Source organism: Ctenocephalides felis, unplaced genomic scaffold (genome assembly GCF_003426905.1).
Source record: "Ctenocephalides felis isolate EL2017-DRISC unplaced genomic scaffold, ASM342690v1 CF-g0.4_SCAFFOLD_01886, whole genome shotgun sequence".
In the NCBI taxonomy this organism is placed as follows: Eukaryota; Metazoa; Arthropoda; class Insecta; order Siphonaptera; family Pulicidae; genus Ctenocephalides; species Ctenocephalides felis.
The window spans coordinates 160,879,838-160,895,112 of record NW_020538040.1 but is presented as its reverse complement, the minus strand read 5'-3'; the positions used below and the strand labels follow the sequence as shown (position 1 = coordinate 160,895,112).

General features: G+C 28.3%; 3 protein-coding genes across 3 annotated transcripts; 1 reads left to right on the top strand and 2 right to left on the bottom strand.

The window, feature by feature from the left end:
* Positions 1-64: 64 nt before the first annotated feature.
* On the bottom strand, positions 65-1,740 carry LOC113376926 (MOB kinase activator-like 1). Its single transcript, XM_026617033.1, has 5 exons — positions 1,576-1,740; positions 1,095-1,261; positions 710-937; positions 479-642; positions 65-414 (listed from the first exon to the last, which is right to left on the bottom strand). Exons 1-5 carry the CDS (start codon positions 1,587-1,589, stop codon positions 334-336), a joined length of 654 nt encoding a protein of 217 aa, XP_026472818.1. The 5' UTR covers positions 1,590-1,740; the 3' UTR covers positions 65-333.
* A 213-nt stretch (positions 1,741-1,953) lies between these two features.
* Positions 1,954-4,883, top strand: LOC113377268 (sphingolipid delta(4)-desaturase DES1-like). The gene is made up of 7 exons (XM_026617523.1): positions 1,954-2,218; positions 3,330-3,506; positions 3,573-3,712; positions 3,848-4,061; positions 4,120-4,185; positions 4,272-4,417; positions 4,553-4,883. Exons 1-7 carry the CDS (start codon positions 2,137-2,139, stop codon positions 4,691-4,693), a joined length of 966 nt encoding a protein of 321 aa, XP_026473308.1. The 5' UTR covers positions 1,954-2,136; the 3' UTR covers positions 4,694-4,883.
* Positions 4,884-7,757: 2,874 nt separating this feature from the next.
* LOC113376350 (troponin T-like) lies at positions 7,758-12,465 on the bottom strand. Its single transcript, XM_026616255.1, has 11 exons — positions 12,440-12,465; positions 12,279-12,302; positions 11,740-11,761; positions 11,532-11,657; positions 11,199-11,415; positions 10,911-11,128; positions 10,749-10,841; positions 10,589-10,669; positions 10,228-10,306; positions 8,030-8,277; positions 7,758-7,889 (listed from the first exon to the last, which is right to left on the bottom strand). The coding sequence occupies exons 1-11, from the start codon at positions 12,463-12,465 to the stop codon at positions 7,800-7,802; spliced, it is 1,224 nt and encodes a 407-aa protein (XP_026472040.1). The 3' UTR covers positions 7,758-7,799.
* Between the last annotated feature and the right edge of the window lie 2,810 nt (positions 12,466-15,275).

The following is a 15,275-nucleotide window of genomic DNA, read 5'->3' as shown; positions in this document are numbered from 1 at the left end:
AATAGAAAAAAATAAATTGTGATATATCAAGATATTTTTATTAATATAAATATGTCATGTGCCTCACATCACCTCTTAATACAAAATAATACGTGCAATTGTGTGAACATAGAACACGTATGCCCTCAGGTCCAACAGTGCCAATAACTGCCGTTACCACAGTGATAATATAATTTCATTATTAAGCACAATAATTTGGATAGAAAAATATATCAGTATTTTACTAATGCGTCTTAGTTGTAATACCAATTAATGAGTATGTTATCCATAGTCAACATTGGTTATTGTATCTGATAAATTTTACTTAGCAAAAAAAAATTAATTATGCAGTTATTATCTACTTTCTTGAGCAGTCAATTTATCAATTAATTCTTGTAATGGTGCTAACTCTCGCCTGTCTATCAAATCGAATTCCTAAAATTATGAAAAAAGATGAAAATCATGTTTTATATTATGAAAGTATATATTTCAAGCTAACCTGAACAAAAAATATAAAATGCTTGAAGCTAGTGTTTAAATGAGCTTCTTCTCCTAATTGCACTACTTGCGTAAAATGTTGATGATATATGTGAGCATAAACCCTAAAAAGGCGTTTTAAAATAGTTTTGGCTATAACTTGAAAGTTTCTTGGAAAGGGCACTCCTATAAATTAATAAAGATAATTAAATACTGCATACAACTCATACACAATTATTTTTATAAGTAATACCTATTTTTGAAGGAAATAGCATCTCATCATCAAGTTGATCTTGAACCCAAGTCATTAAATAATCTATATACTTCGGTGCTGAGCACTTTATAGGTTTTTTAACAGTATGCCCATCAGCCCAATGGTATTCATATTTTGGGCCAGCTGACATTATAGCACATGATTCTTCAGTACAGAACTCTGTTATAGTTCCATATAACATATTTATTTGATTAAAAAAATCAACAGCTGCAATAAAACAAAATATTTGAACCATATTATTCTTCAGTTTATAAATAATGTTATGATAAATGAGAGAACTATAAAGATATTAACATGCATTGATAAAATCCAAATCAAACTCGAAGGAAATATTATTGATTAAATGTCAATTTATAACACTAACTGTTCACAGCAACCCATTCATTTAGATCTTCTCCCTCGGGCAGCATAACAGCAAGACGAAGATTACCAGAACCAAGCGTGGCTGCAGCATGTTTCATTAAGTCATATTGATGAGTACCTTCAGGTATGTTCTTCTTAGGTTTGAAAGTCTTACTAGATCTGCTCCCACTGTGGTAACAGAATATCGATGATAAGAATTGACATAGAATAAACCAATACTTAGCTCTATTGAGTTAGTCAATCACTTTAATTATGTATCATCTTTTATTTCAGTAATTATTACATTTTCCATTGTTTTACTTCTTTTAACATATCTCAATAGTTATAGCTATTAAATGGTCATTAAATATTATATTTATAGTAGATTGTAAACATTAACATAAAACGTCAAGACTGATATTTTGTAAAGTTGTTCATAACAAAAACAAGATAAATTGTTTATAAGGAAGTGCATTTTCAATTCAATAAGAAAAATCACTTACAAAAGAAAACTCATTTCACTTGCAGAAGATCTATGTATAAGCTTTCCTCATTAGAATAATAAACAACAAAAGTTAACAATTAACAAGATTATAAAATTAATAATAACATTTCAATAAATGATAAAATTGATAAGAATGTCACTGTCAGCAAGAAGACATAGACGTATAAATTTTTAATTCTAGGCGGTCAAGTAAGCATTTTTTAAGTAATTATTTTCAGGATTAATCATTAAAATTTAAAGTGTGTTTTCTTAATTATGGTCATGTCTGTTTTATCAGTATAATTGAAATAATGTTTTGGGTTGTTGTTATCAACTTGATAACATCAAAATAAAAATGCAGCGACAAATTAGTTTCGTCACGAGTTCTTAATCTTTGTACATGTTATCTGTTATCTGTGATACATTTCTATTGTGTGTTTGACGTTTGCAGTGTGGTTATGTCATATTTGGTCATGTTGAATAAATAATTAATTAATCTATTTATTTAACAACGGGCACTTCCGAGTAGTTAAACCAATTTTTATTTTTTGCAATGTTATAGTGTTTTCTATTTTACGATATGGGTGCAAAAGTTTCTAGAACAGATTTCGAATGGGTTTTGACAGAAGAGCCGCATGCCAGCCGGCGAGAAATGATTTTAAGCAAGTTTTGATTTTTGTGCATGATTTATTTCATTTATTACATATATTTTATTTATTTATGTTTAGCTCTGATTTCGAAAATATTCATGTTATTCCTTCCAACTAATGACTGTGGATTGTGCAACAATTGGCACTGATTTAAAAATGATAGTAGAACCTCGATTAACCGGACTAATTGTTGTCGATAGGCATTCGGATAATCAAAAATCCGTATAATTCAATGTACGAAGAATAATGTTGTGTATTTATTAAAAATAACAAATACATACATAGATATCAACGAAAATCAATGTTTATTAAGAAATTAACACTTCCTTTTGTATATACATACATATTATCTTAGATTACATTACATACAAATACTGAACTGCAGCAATAATCATGCAAACATTTGAATTGTAAGTATATACATACTAGTGATGGGTAACTCACTCCGGAGTTATCACTCCGATACAACTCCTTCTTCGGAGTGAATCCGAGTGAAGTTGTGTTGGAGATTTTGTCATATCTGACTTTCCTAAACTGGTATTAAATCTGTTACTGCGTTTTTGCTTTGGGAAGGAAGCAATTATATTGTTTTATATGAAATTAATCTAAAAAATCAATTATTTTCTTATCGAAAGAAAATTTCTATTTTAATTTTAAGGTTTATTTTCTTGATAATTCAAAATATTCTCACTTTTAGCATACCACTTGGGATTTGTAAGCATATAGAAATGCTAAAAATCGTGACTTTTTATAATAATATCAACAAGTATGTTTGAACTGATTATAAAAGAATTTCAAATAATTAATGGGATTTGACAAATCCTTATATACATAAACCACACACTATGTGTCACTGAACACAATTGTGTCTATATTTCGGTTTCAAAATTTGTCAGATTTGTGGAGTTGTTAAGCGGATATAACTCCTTCCTGAAGCGGATTCAAATTTTTACCAATCTGGCTTCAGATATGTTAAGCCTATCTCTAGTACATACATATAAATTGGTCACAGTTAGTAGTCCGGGTAATCGCAAATCTGTATGATTGAGGTCCGGATAAACGAGGTTCTACTGTACTTAATGTTTCTGGGCTATAATTTGTATTAACATTTTTTTTTTTTCAGAAAAGTATCCACAAATTAAAAAGCTGTTCGGATACGATCCAAGATTTAAATGGGTAGCAAGTGCAATGGTATTATCTCAGTTCATTATGATATTTATAATAAAAGACCAGTCCTGGCCTATCACACTTCTTGCCGCGTATTGCTTTGGAGGTGTTATAAATCATTCATTGATGCTTGGTAATTGATTTGAATTTTTGTTTGTTCTAATTTCTTTGTTTAATTCACTTTGATTAACACTTCTAGCCATTCATGAGATTTCACATAATTTGGCTTTTGGACATAGTCGTCCAATGCACAATCGACTCTTTGGATTTTTCTGTAACCTTCCAATTGGACTTCCTATTTCAATATCATTTAGAAAATATCACTTGGAACATCATAAGGTATCTCAAAATAACTAACCACTTCTTTTAATCAATAATAAGCAATAACTAGCAATTAATTGTTTAAATTCTTATGTAATATGTTAAATTCTTAAGTTTTAACTTATGTTTTAAATACAATATATGTTGTTATAGTACCAAGGAGATGAAGTAATTGACACTGACTTGCCCACATTAGTGGAGGCTAAATTATTTTGTACAACAGTTGGAAAATTTTTCTGGATTATGTTACAACCATTTTTCTATGCCTTGAGACCATTTATGGTCTACCCCAAACCGCCAACAAAATTAGAACTTGTAAATCTAGTTATACAATTAACATTTGATGGAATTGTGTGGTATTTTTTTGGTAAGTTTATTTAATAAAATATTTAATACATAAAATTGAATAAAACCTATTTTTGCAGGTGGTCGAGTTATAGGTTATTTAATATTTGGATCACTGATGGCAATGGGCCTTCATCCAGTAGCAGGTATCATTACTTTTAATATGTGTGCACATATTATGTATGTGAAAATTTCAAATCTGAAAATATATTTTTTGTATTATAATTTTCAGGTCATTTTATTTCTGAGCATTATATGTTTAAGAAAGGTTATGAAACATATAGTTATTATGGACCTCTGAATTGGATAACATTTAATGTAGGATATCACAATGAACATCATGATTTTCCTTACGTTCCTGGAAGGTACCTTCCCGAGGTAAGTCCATGATTATAATATTTATATATAAAATTTCAAATAAGTTTATGGTTTATTGAATACTTTAAGTATCATTTTTTGTTTTAATTATAAATTTAATGACGAAGCAGATATACATGCATAAAATGTTCTTAGGTGAAACGAATAGCTTCTGAGTTTTATGATAATTTGCCTCATCATAATTCTTGGACTGCAGTGCTATATGATTTTGTTATGGATCCTGACATAGGACCCTACGCTCGTATGAAAAGAAAAAGTAAAGGCTTAAGAACATAGTCACTATAATATTGAAAGTAGCTTTATTTTTTATATTTTAAAACATTGTTATATATAATAGGTATATGTATACATGTATGCATACATATATAAAATTTTATATACATACTGAAACTTAAAGTATTTATATCAGCATTTACACATTTTTTATTATTAGTCAATTGATAATACATATTACAAATTTCATGCTATCGGTAGATGCTTGTCACATGGCAACTTAATTAGTAACTATTTAGTTTAGTTGAACTTGAAGCATCTTTATTAGTATAACAGCATTTACAGTGAATGATGCTTTATCAATATTTTTTCTTTTGTCTGAAGTATCAGAAAATTTATTTCTATATATGTTTGCACATACAAATATATATGATAAAGTTTTTTACTTTAGGCAAAAGGAAAAGTGTTGACTGTGTTTCATTCACAGTAAATGCTAAATAAACTTGATAAAGAAACTTACTGTTTAATTATCTTCCTAAATGCTCTATAATGTCGTCAAAATAAACTGAAACTCTCATGGTCTAAATACTTCCAACTTATATTTTTTATATTATGAAAAATAATTAAATAAGTTTAAATGCAATAACAAGCAATTGTTGAAAGTCTATGATTTTGCTAGACAACTGTTTCTTATTATTATGTTCCATTTTGAATGGAGAGATTACTAAGAGTTTTACATTACAACTATACTACAAAATAGTTACTATGCAAATATTTATCTACCTTGTATGACATAAAAATAATAATTATTTGCCAATAGTTATTTGGAATATATCTTATTGAATTCCACAAATATCGAACCAATTCTAATTCTCTTTTTATATAAAACATATTCTCAGTATTATTTATTATAAATTACGGATAGTTTAACAATTAACAAAAGACAATAATGATATAAACACTACATTAAATTAAAATTTGTTTTGTTTATTCTAATATGTAACACAAATCAATATTAATAGCTGAATGATCTGGCAGAATGTTTTCAATATTAAGTTAATTAATTAGTATTCACTTATTTTCAAGTTTTTGATTTTTTTTTCTCATTTGCATATTATTTTTGTACATATTCAGAAATGAGTATTTCATTCATTTGGTTTCATGCAAATATAATTTTGCAATTTGAATAAATATATTGAATAATTGGCTATATGTTTTTAATTTTACATATTCATGTTCTTTTAGTCATTTATATTTATTAAATAGATTGGAGTGAGAGCTCCAAGAACAATAGAAAAAATATTTGTTTGAAGTACTTAAAGGTAAATATAAATTACGTGAAGCACTGTGGCAGTTATTACATTGATTTCCAAGTATCTGAATATATAGCTAAAGAATAGAATTTGTTATAGCTAATAGTAGTATTATTTTGAAATATCTTCTGAATATCTTGCAAAAACTAAAACAGCATATATGGCAGACTAATGGTTTGATGTTTGTGGAAACTTTAATAATATCGTTAAATGAATATTAATTTCTTTTACATTAAGGTGTTATTCTTTACTAAATATTTCAATTGTGTCATAACTTATTGCTTAAAGAAGTCTCATTGATGTGATGATTACAGAAGCTTAATTGTGAGTATGTTAAAGTACGTAAATGTTTATCATTTAACATTTATGATCAAATGCTTTTATTTAAAAATGATGAATTTCACATTAGTTTTAAGATTATATATATATATATATATATATATATATATATATATATTGTTTTTAATGCATTTTATAATAGGGAAGAAGGTGTACAGCGTAAATGTGATATGAAGGCATTTTTATTCCACTATAATAATACATAGTATTTCTTGCAGATCAACCTTGATCTATTTAAACTGCGTATTGATTTTTTAATATAGTTAATATGTAGTTTTTGCTATTTGCCTCAAAAATATGTTATAATTAGGAGCATATTTATTTATTTTCTTCCGAGTCTGCTCTAATATAATCAAACTAAAAATGGTCTTACTAGGAGATGGAAACAATTTTAAATAATTTTAATATATATATATATATATATATATATATATATATATATATATATAATGTGAATGTGTCTTAATAAAATAAATAATTATACTGTTATAAATTGCATACATTGTGCATTTCGAATCATAAATGCTCATAACTGATTAACCCATAAACGTGCTTTACAAAATATCAAGAATCTCTAATTTTCTATGATATTAATTAGACTAAACTGACAGGAAACGTGGTTTTTATCTGATATAATGTATGCATATGTTAATGTCTTATGATAGAAATATTTATGAATAATAAAGTGGCCGATAGTCAATTTGTGTGCATATGAATTAAGGCATAATTTATAGTTTGAACTGACTTTTTCATAGCAACATCAAATATTTACTGAATATATTGAAATGTCAATTCTTGGCATACATTTTTAATACTGTTGTGAAAATAGTATATTTTATGATATGCCTTTATATGTTATAAAATGCGACCCCAATTGTTTGACTGATCTGATTGCTTCAGGGTTTAGTCAAAAGCAATTACAAAACAAATTCAAATTATACGTCTTTTTGATCAGTCTAAATGCAAATAGGAGGATTGAAGGTTAAATTAAGTCAACTCTGTATTTAACGAGGTATGATTCTTCACCATATTTTTTTAATACTTTATTCCTAAAAGTGCTGTGAACTATCTTTTGAAAATTATGCGAAAACGAAAGATACAGTATTGATACTTCAGTATGAAAACTGTATTATTTGAACAAATGAAAATATTATTACAAAACGTTTAGTGTTTCAGTTCAGGGTCACATAAAATACGTTTTCGTATTTGAATTTGAAGTTCACATTTGAAATTAAGTAAAACTTGAATTTAATTTATATTTTTTTTCGAGTATTGCATATAGGCTGGCGGCCACCTATTTATTATATATGGGGCATAGTACATAATTATTGATATAAATATTTTGTTACCAAAATAAAAATAATGTATTTTACTGAAAAATGTTAAATGTAACTGTGATTATAATAAAGATATATACATATATTATATTACGAGTTTCATAATCTATTTTCAGTATACAAGAAAAACAAGATTTAGTTGAAATATAGATGAGTTTATTTTCTCTTGTCCTTAATATATTAATTAACAAAAAATCTATGATTTATTACATATTCATATTGTATTGAATTGTAGGAATCTTGTGAATCTGTATATAAGTATTGCGTGAGCTGAAACAAGATGCAAATTTTCGTTACAAATCGTATTTAATGATTACAACGCTTTTATTACAATATTTTTATTTTATGTATATTTAAGAAAACTTATTTTTTTATATATGAATACTCCATTTAGCAAAATTTTTCAGCACCTTACGTTTAAAGGCGCGTCTATTCCTCTTCTTCTTCCTTTCCTCTTCTTCTTCTTCTTCCTCTTCTTCCTCCTCTTCTTCTTCCTCTTCTTCCTCCTCCTCCTCAGCTTCTGGTTCTGGTTCAAAGGTGGGTTCTTCAATTTCTTCGTCCAAGACATCATCGACCTTAAGTTCTTCCTCACCTTCGGGTGATTCTGGGTCTCCGGCTTTCTTGCCTGGTCGTTCGCCGAACCATTTAGGAAGCTTAGCTAGATAATTAGTAATTTAAATTAGAAAGTTGTTCATTTACTTCAGAACATTTTACTTATTTTGTTTTTTTTTTTGTGTTTTATATTCGTTTTGTCATGGAGGTAAAACTAACAATAAGTAAAATTTCAATTTCTTATTCATTGCTGATAAACTAAAATTAAGTTATATATTTTATAGTTTTTTTTATTATATTTTTACATAAAGATGATCGACACATAAAAAATTCAAGCATTTTTATTAGTAGATAAAGGTCAAACCGACTAGTATCAGAAACATCATTCACTTTCATAAATATATGCAGATTAAAAACATGAAGGATATAAATGCAAGATGCAAGTTTGTTTCAAGTAAAATTTAAAATTAAAACTAATATATTACATATATAGCATTTACTATTTTATACCTTTTGTGAAGTTGGAACTGCATTTATTGAGGTTTATGGACTATAAGTTGATGATAAACTATGAGTTTGATTGAAATTTGGATAATAATCCCCTCAAAAAGTAGTAAAAGATGAATAATGTGCGATTATTTTCAATTGGATAGTAAAATTCAACTGAATTTTGATATTGATTACTTACTTAATTCAAATTCAACTAATTTTGAGTACTAACATTGCGCCACACACAATGCATTCCTACTGTTATTTTTAAATAGTTTTTATTAGAAAGTAATTAAATATTAATAAATTAGACCAATTAATAATAAAAACTTGAAAATTTAGTATATTAGTAAATGTTAGCGAAATTGAATAGGTACACGAGTCAGAGCTTCAATCTTTAGTTCAAGTCTCATATTGGCGAGGTTGGAAACATAGGCAGTTTAATGGTTTTTACGTTGTGAGGTGGAAACGATTTCTCAAGTGATCGGAGTCAAAATGATTTAGCTAAAGTCTATCGAAATATTTGGTTTCTACCTATATTATCAACCTCGCAGATAATAAACTTTCCGTGTGATCGAGCCAAAGCCGGGAATGAAGAACTACACATTTTGTGTGTGAGCGCGCATGAAGGACTAAGGAATACTTACTCTTTTGGCGTCCACCGAATTGTTCGCTCCTATCGGACCATAGCGTTCAAGGACTTCTTTGTTTTGAGTTTCTAGACCCTATGGATAAATTGTTAAATACGGGATAAAATCACAGATGCTTCATAACAGTTGTTAGATCACATGGGGTTTGGTGATTCGTTTCATAAAATAGGATAAGATGTTTACATGATCTTGGCTGGTCAAAAACTTTGATCTGCTTTTTTAAATACTCGTACCTTATTAAGATAATTGTTTCTATCATTGTGCATTATGGTACCACAATGACATCGCTTTTGTAGTAGTAAATCGCTATTCAATACTAAAATTAAATCAACGTGCGTCGCGCAGGTGAATGTTTTTAGGGTAAACAGTCCAATACAAAACATAATGAAATATTGAATGATTGACGGATTGAATTAGGATGCAATATATTTGTAAAACACATCACACTCTTCTCAATCCCAATTCGATAATGCAAAAATAAATATACAGACATAAAATTTGGGAAACACAAAAAATGATAAATGGTAAAAACTTCAGATTAATGGCACACTTAAGAATTATTTTCATCGGGATTGTCTCTTATCGGAAACGTTTGGTTTCAAGAATGTTTTAATTTCAAATAAATTGAAATACATAAGATTGACAAATATTGAAAACAAAGTGATTCCGATAAGAGACGCGTCGATTTCAGATACCTCCTAAAACGCGAAACTAATAGCGTTTTTAGAGGTCTTTCTGGTGCGATCATAATAAACGGAAGATAAAGGGGCAAACTGGTGAATAAACGTTATCGTGCATGGAAAGACAACACTAGAGAAAAACAAGATTTTATATTTAATGATAAAAATATGCTTCTGACTAATAAGTATGATAGAATACGTTTCCAATTGCCGTACTCGTAGGGTACCCGAACTTACTTTTACTACGTTTCTGGAATAGTTCGTAACGCTGTTTCCATGACTTTTCATTTACTTCAGAGAACAATGTGTCGAAACCCTGTATACATAGGCAGATAATGTTATTAAGTGAAACTTAACTGGACTATTTTAATTTCATTGTTTAGAGGTTTTAAGAAAGTCCGATTTTTGTGTGCTAATGTTTACATGTTCATTATATGAACTCGTATGGTGTTGCAAGTAATATTATTTTTTACTATGGGCGTTTTCAAGAAATTTGATTGTGAATTCCTATTTGTCTTATTTTTGTATAAAAAAAGATATTTGAATCTTAAATTATTTCTAATGTTTTAACGTTTCAGTAATATATTTGAATACTTACGCCTTCAAATAATTTTTTCTTATCATCATATGATCTTGTGTCGACACGTCTCTCATATTTGGAGGCGACTTGGATTTTGGGCTGAAATAAATAACACGTGAAACTCATTAAATATACAATATCTTTTGTTTTATTCAACCTTGTTGTTAAAAGAACTTACTGGGTATTTTCCTGTGAGGGCTTCTGGATCTAATCCTTTCTTCAATGCTTTGTGTCTGAGTTGTTGTTTCTGCCTTTCTTTCAATTCTTTAAGCTAGTTGATTGAGACATCATTAGTTTTAAACTAATAATAAGTTGGATGATATATTGTTCTAATACTTACATCGTAGTCCTGGCGTTTTTGGCGTTCCTCCAGATCGTATTTCTCAGTTTCCAACTTGACGATGCATTCCCAAAGTTCATTGGCCTTTTGTCTGAGTTTTTCAACGCTAAGAGATTCGATATCCAGAGGCTTGATACGGAAGGACAGAGAAATTTTCTTTTCCTCTTCCAATTGTTCCTTGGTCTTGTTTCTTTCAATTGGGCAGAAGACATGTTGAACTAAAATAATGAATATATACACATATATATTTATATTTTATTTGATATTGCATGAAATAATTTTAAATACTAACGTTGCTGTCCTTTTTGGTGATGGTGAAGTTGGGGCCCTTCTTGTTGGCATCCTTGGTGGCTTGAAGCATAGCCTGGCGTTTCTTTTCGGCTTCTTCGAGACGTTGACGCTTTTCTTCAATGTCTCTTTGTTTCTTTTCTTCAATTTCTCTTATTCTGCGTTCTTCTTCTTCCTCCTTTGGGCCATACGCTTTCTTCTTCAGCGCGCGGGATACCTAGATTGAACATTGGATAAATCCGATTTTTATTTTCATAACAACACAATTGATTTATTACTTATTTGATGTAATATAATTTATCTAACAAATTATCAATATCAAACATTTGTTACCTTGCGCTTAGCTTGCTTTTCCTTAAGGCGTTTAAGATCTTCTTCTTCCTTGGCACGCTGTTTGCGCCATTCCAAGATGTATTCCTTGAGTTGATCATCGAGATCTGATCTCTTTTGGTCTTGACGCTGAAGAGACAAATTTATCAACATAAGCACATGTTTATAAAATTGCATTTGGAAAACTTTTCAACATTTTTTTTTTTTTTACCTTGATGAATTCTGGGTCTCCAGCAGCTGCATCGCCTCTGCAATTAAAAATATCAAAGCGATTAGACAGATTATAAGAATTTTATTACATTAATAATTAAGACAAATATATCTTTACTTACTCTACTTTGGTCGTGTGTCTGCTCAGTGGAATAGTCGGAAATGAATTTAGAAGATCGCCATGAAAAATAAATAAGAATAAATAAAATTGATATTGACAAATCGGAAATTTTGCAGTTTCACATGCAGATTTATAAAATTATATAGCAATGCAGTTGCTTCCTTTTACGTTATTTACGTTTCGCCTTACCAAAATACATATAAATTTATTTTTTAATTCTTACTCATCACATGCGAAATATTAATATTTTATTTTACTTTTTATTTCAAAAAGTTAAATTATTTGCTAAAGTTGAATAAAGCTGAAGTAAGGTAGATCGGTTGACGACACTTACTTTCTGTAATAAATGAAAAAAATTATTTAGCAATTTGGCACCAAAAAAATTCAAAGCATATGAAAATACTTACTGCTCCACGACCTCCTCCTCCTCCTCCTCTTCTTCACTGAAAATTTAAAAAGAAGAATATTTCATTATTATTCAAAAAATGATTTAATTGATTGATTTTTTAACTTGTCTAAATATAAAATGATTTATGCGAAAATAAATATTTTCAAACTTGGTACTATCTCAAATCTTTACCTGTAGACCTCTTCCTCGTCGGACATGATTGCAGTTGATTTTGAAAGTTCTGAAAGAAAAAACTATATTATTTTAATTGTTTACAAAATTTAGAAAAAACTAAAAGAAGAATACTACTGTATAAAAATTGTTTATAAAACTAACTATTATAATACTGTGAATGATCTCATTACGGAGTGTTACGTAATAAATTCATTATTGAAAATTCAGTTACGCACATACATACAAACACAACACACACACACATATTTATATATAAATATAGAAATAAGAAAGTGATTTGAAATGTTTTGACTATTATTTTGATATTTCTTTATTTAATCCATTTATTCCTAGTTTTGATTCTATTAGTTTTTATCTTTTAATCAAGATCATGTCAGTTGTTCTTAAGATGAAATGCACATAGTTCTGAAATTTCGACAATATATAATAAAAAAAACTTTTTGGGTTCTTTATGACTACATTCGATTCCTTGTTCGAGGATCAATATATATATATATATATATATATATATATATATATATATATATATATATATTAGGGTGGTCTTTATTACGGATGTTTTCGAATTTCCCTGCTCCCAGGGGCTCAAATGCTTCCAAACCGATAAAAAACAATTATCTGAAAGTTTTAGCGCTTAATATTAACTTTATAGATAGTCCGCACTCTAACCTTTCTTGGTTCTTCTTTCTAGGTAAATACTTACGTTATAAAATATATAAAATTTTTATTGTAATTTATAATCAAAAGAAGAAAATACAATGTTATTTTCTAAATTTTGATTTTTTTTCGCTAAATTATAAAAGAAATAAAATTTTTACCCATGTTATTTTTATAGAAACTTTGGTTGAAGTGCGGGCTATCTCAAAATTAATATTAAGAGCTTTAAATTATTATTAAACTTTTCAGGTAATTGTTTTTTATCAATTTAGAAGCATTTGAGCCTCTGGAAGCAAGGATATAATATATATATATATATATATATATATATATATATATATATATATTAGGGTGGTCCTTAAAATGGTCATTTTCGAATTTCCTGGCTTCCAGGTGCTCAAATGGTTCCAAATAGATAAAAAACAATTCTCTGAAAGTTTTAGCTTTTAATATCAACGTTTAGATAGAGCGCAATTCAATTAAAGTTTTGTATGTAAATAGCATGGAAAATTTTTCAAAAGTTTTAAAAATGTTTTTTTAGATGTAATTTTGCGAACAAATGAATGAATAAAACTCATTCATTTGTTGCTAAGTTATACCTAAAACATTTTTTTTTATTTTTTTAAATTTTTTCCATGCTCTTTCCATACAAAGCTTTGATTGAATTACGCTCTATCTAAACGTTAATATTAAGAGCTAAAACTTCCAGAAAATTGGTTTTTATCAATTTGGAAGCAAATAAGCCCTTGGGAGCAAGGAAATTCGAAAATGTCCATATTAAGGACCACCCTAATATATATATATATATATATTATATATATATATATATAAACTATTATATTTATTTCTCTCTATGTGCATCTTTTTATGAAGTAATAAAATAAATTAATTATATTCATGAATAAATATAATTATCATATTAATTTATTCGTAAAACAATTACATTATCAAATTCGTCATTTCTATTCATGATCGTGATCGTCGACATAAAAATTAAAATAATATTTTCAATGAATGGAATATCTTTCGCCTCGTGCCCATTTCTCTCTGCCTAACATCTAGCCCGATGTGAAGTCATATAAGGCTACGACGCGGCACGGGCGGACGCGGAACGCTATCTATTTCCGTAGCCAGCTCAGCTACGTCTAAATTTAAATCGGCCTAAAAATACAAAATAAACAAAATACGGAGGCAGGCTGAGCCAGTGAAAGGCGTTACCGTTTGCAGATTTTAAATAAATCGTTTTATGGCCGATAGTACGGCTATTTTTCCGGAAAAGATTTTTTTGAGGAATTAATTACTAATAAATTTTGCAAAATAATTTAGTTAAGACTGATATAGAGTACACATCATTTGTTTAGATTCAAATTATGTTATTAGTCGTTGAATTAATATAAGGTATGTTTATTAAATTCTGGGGTTATTAATAGACTACTCTGATTAGGCCGTAAAATGCCATCGCAATTTGAACTATGAATGAAAATTTGATTCGGAACATTTCATATTAATATTTTTTGTACGTGCTATAAATATGTATTAGATAATATCATTTTTTTACTTTATGTGTTTCATATGAATACTTTCTCTCTTCCACACACACAAATTTGAATAAATATTTATAGGATAAGCGAGGTTTAAAGGTGCGCGTTTAAAAAGGTCCACCAACAATATCTCAAAAACAAGTAAAGTTAAGAATTTTTTAACAACATGACTCTTATATATTGCATAGGTTGAATATTGTAGTTATTATTTCGCAACATCTCTTCAAAATTAAAAATAAGACATTGGATCTTTTTGCTCCCTGGCCGTCCCATTTTACGTTACCTATGGGACAAAAAGGAACAGGTGACAATTTTGAAAAATTGAAATAACTGAAAAATTGAAATAATAAATAAATTTAAAAATAAGTTCTGCAATGATGAATTAGTTGGGAGTTTTGCTGAACATAGTTTGATAGTTGTTTGTTTGGTATGTGGTATTTGTTGTGATGTAATTGGCTTAGTTTTTACAATATAATTGCTCAAAGTCAAATCGGACCTCTGTGCCCCGCCCTACCATATATATATATATATATGTATATTATTTTTATAAATATGAACATATTATTCAACTACGGGAAGTTAAAAAAACGATTTTGCGAAAAACAGTGCAATAACTGCAGTACGTTCCAAAAATA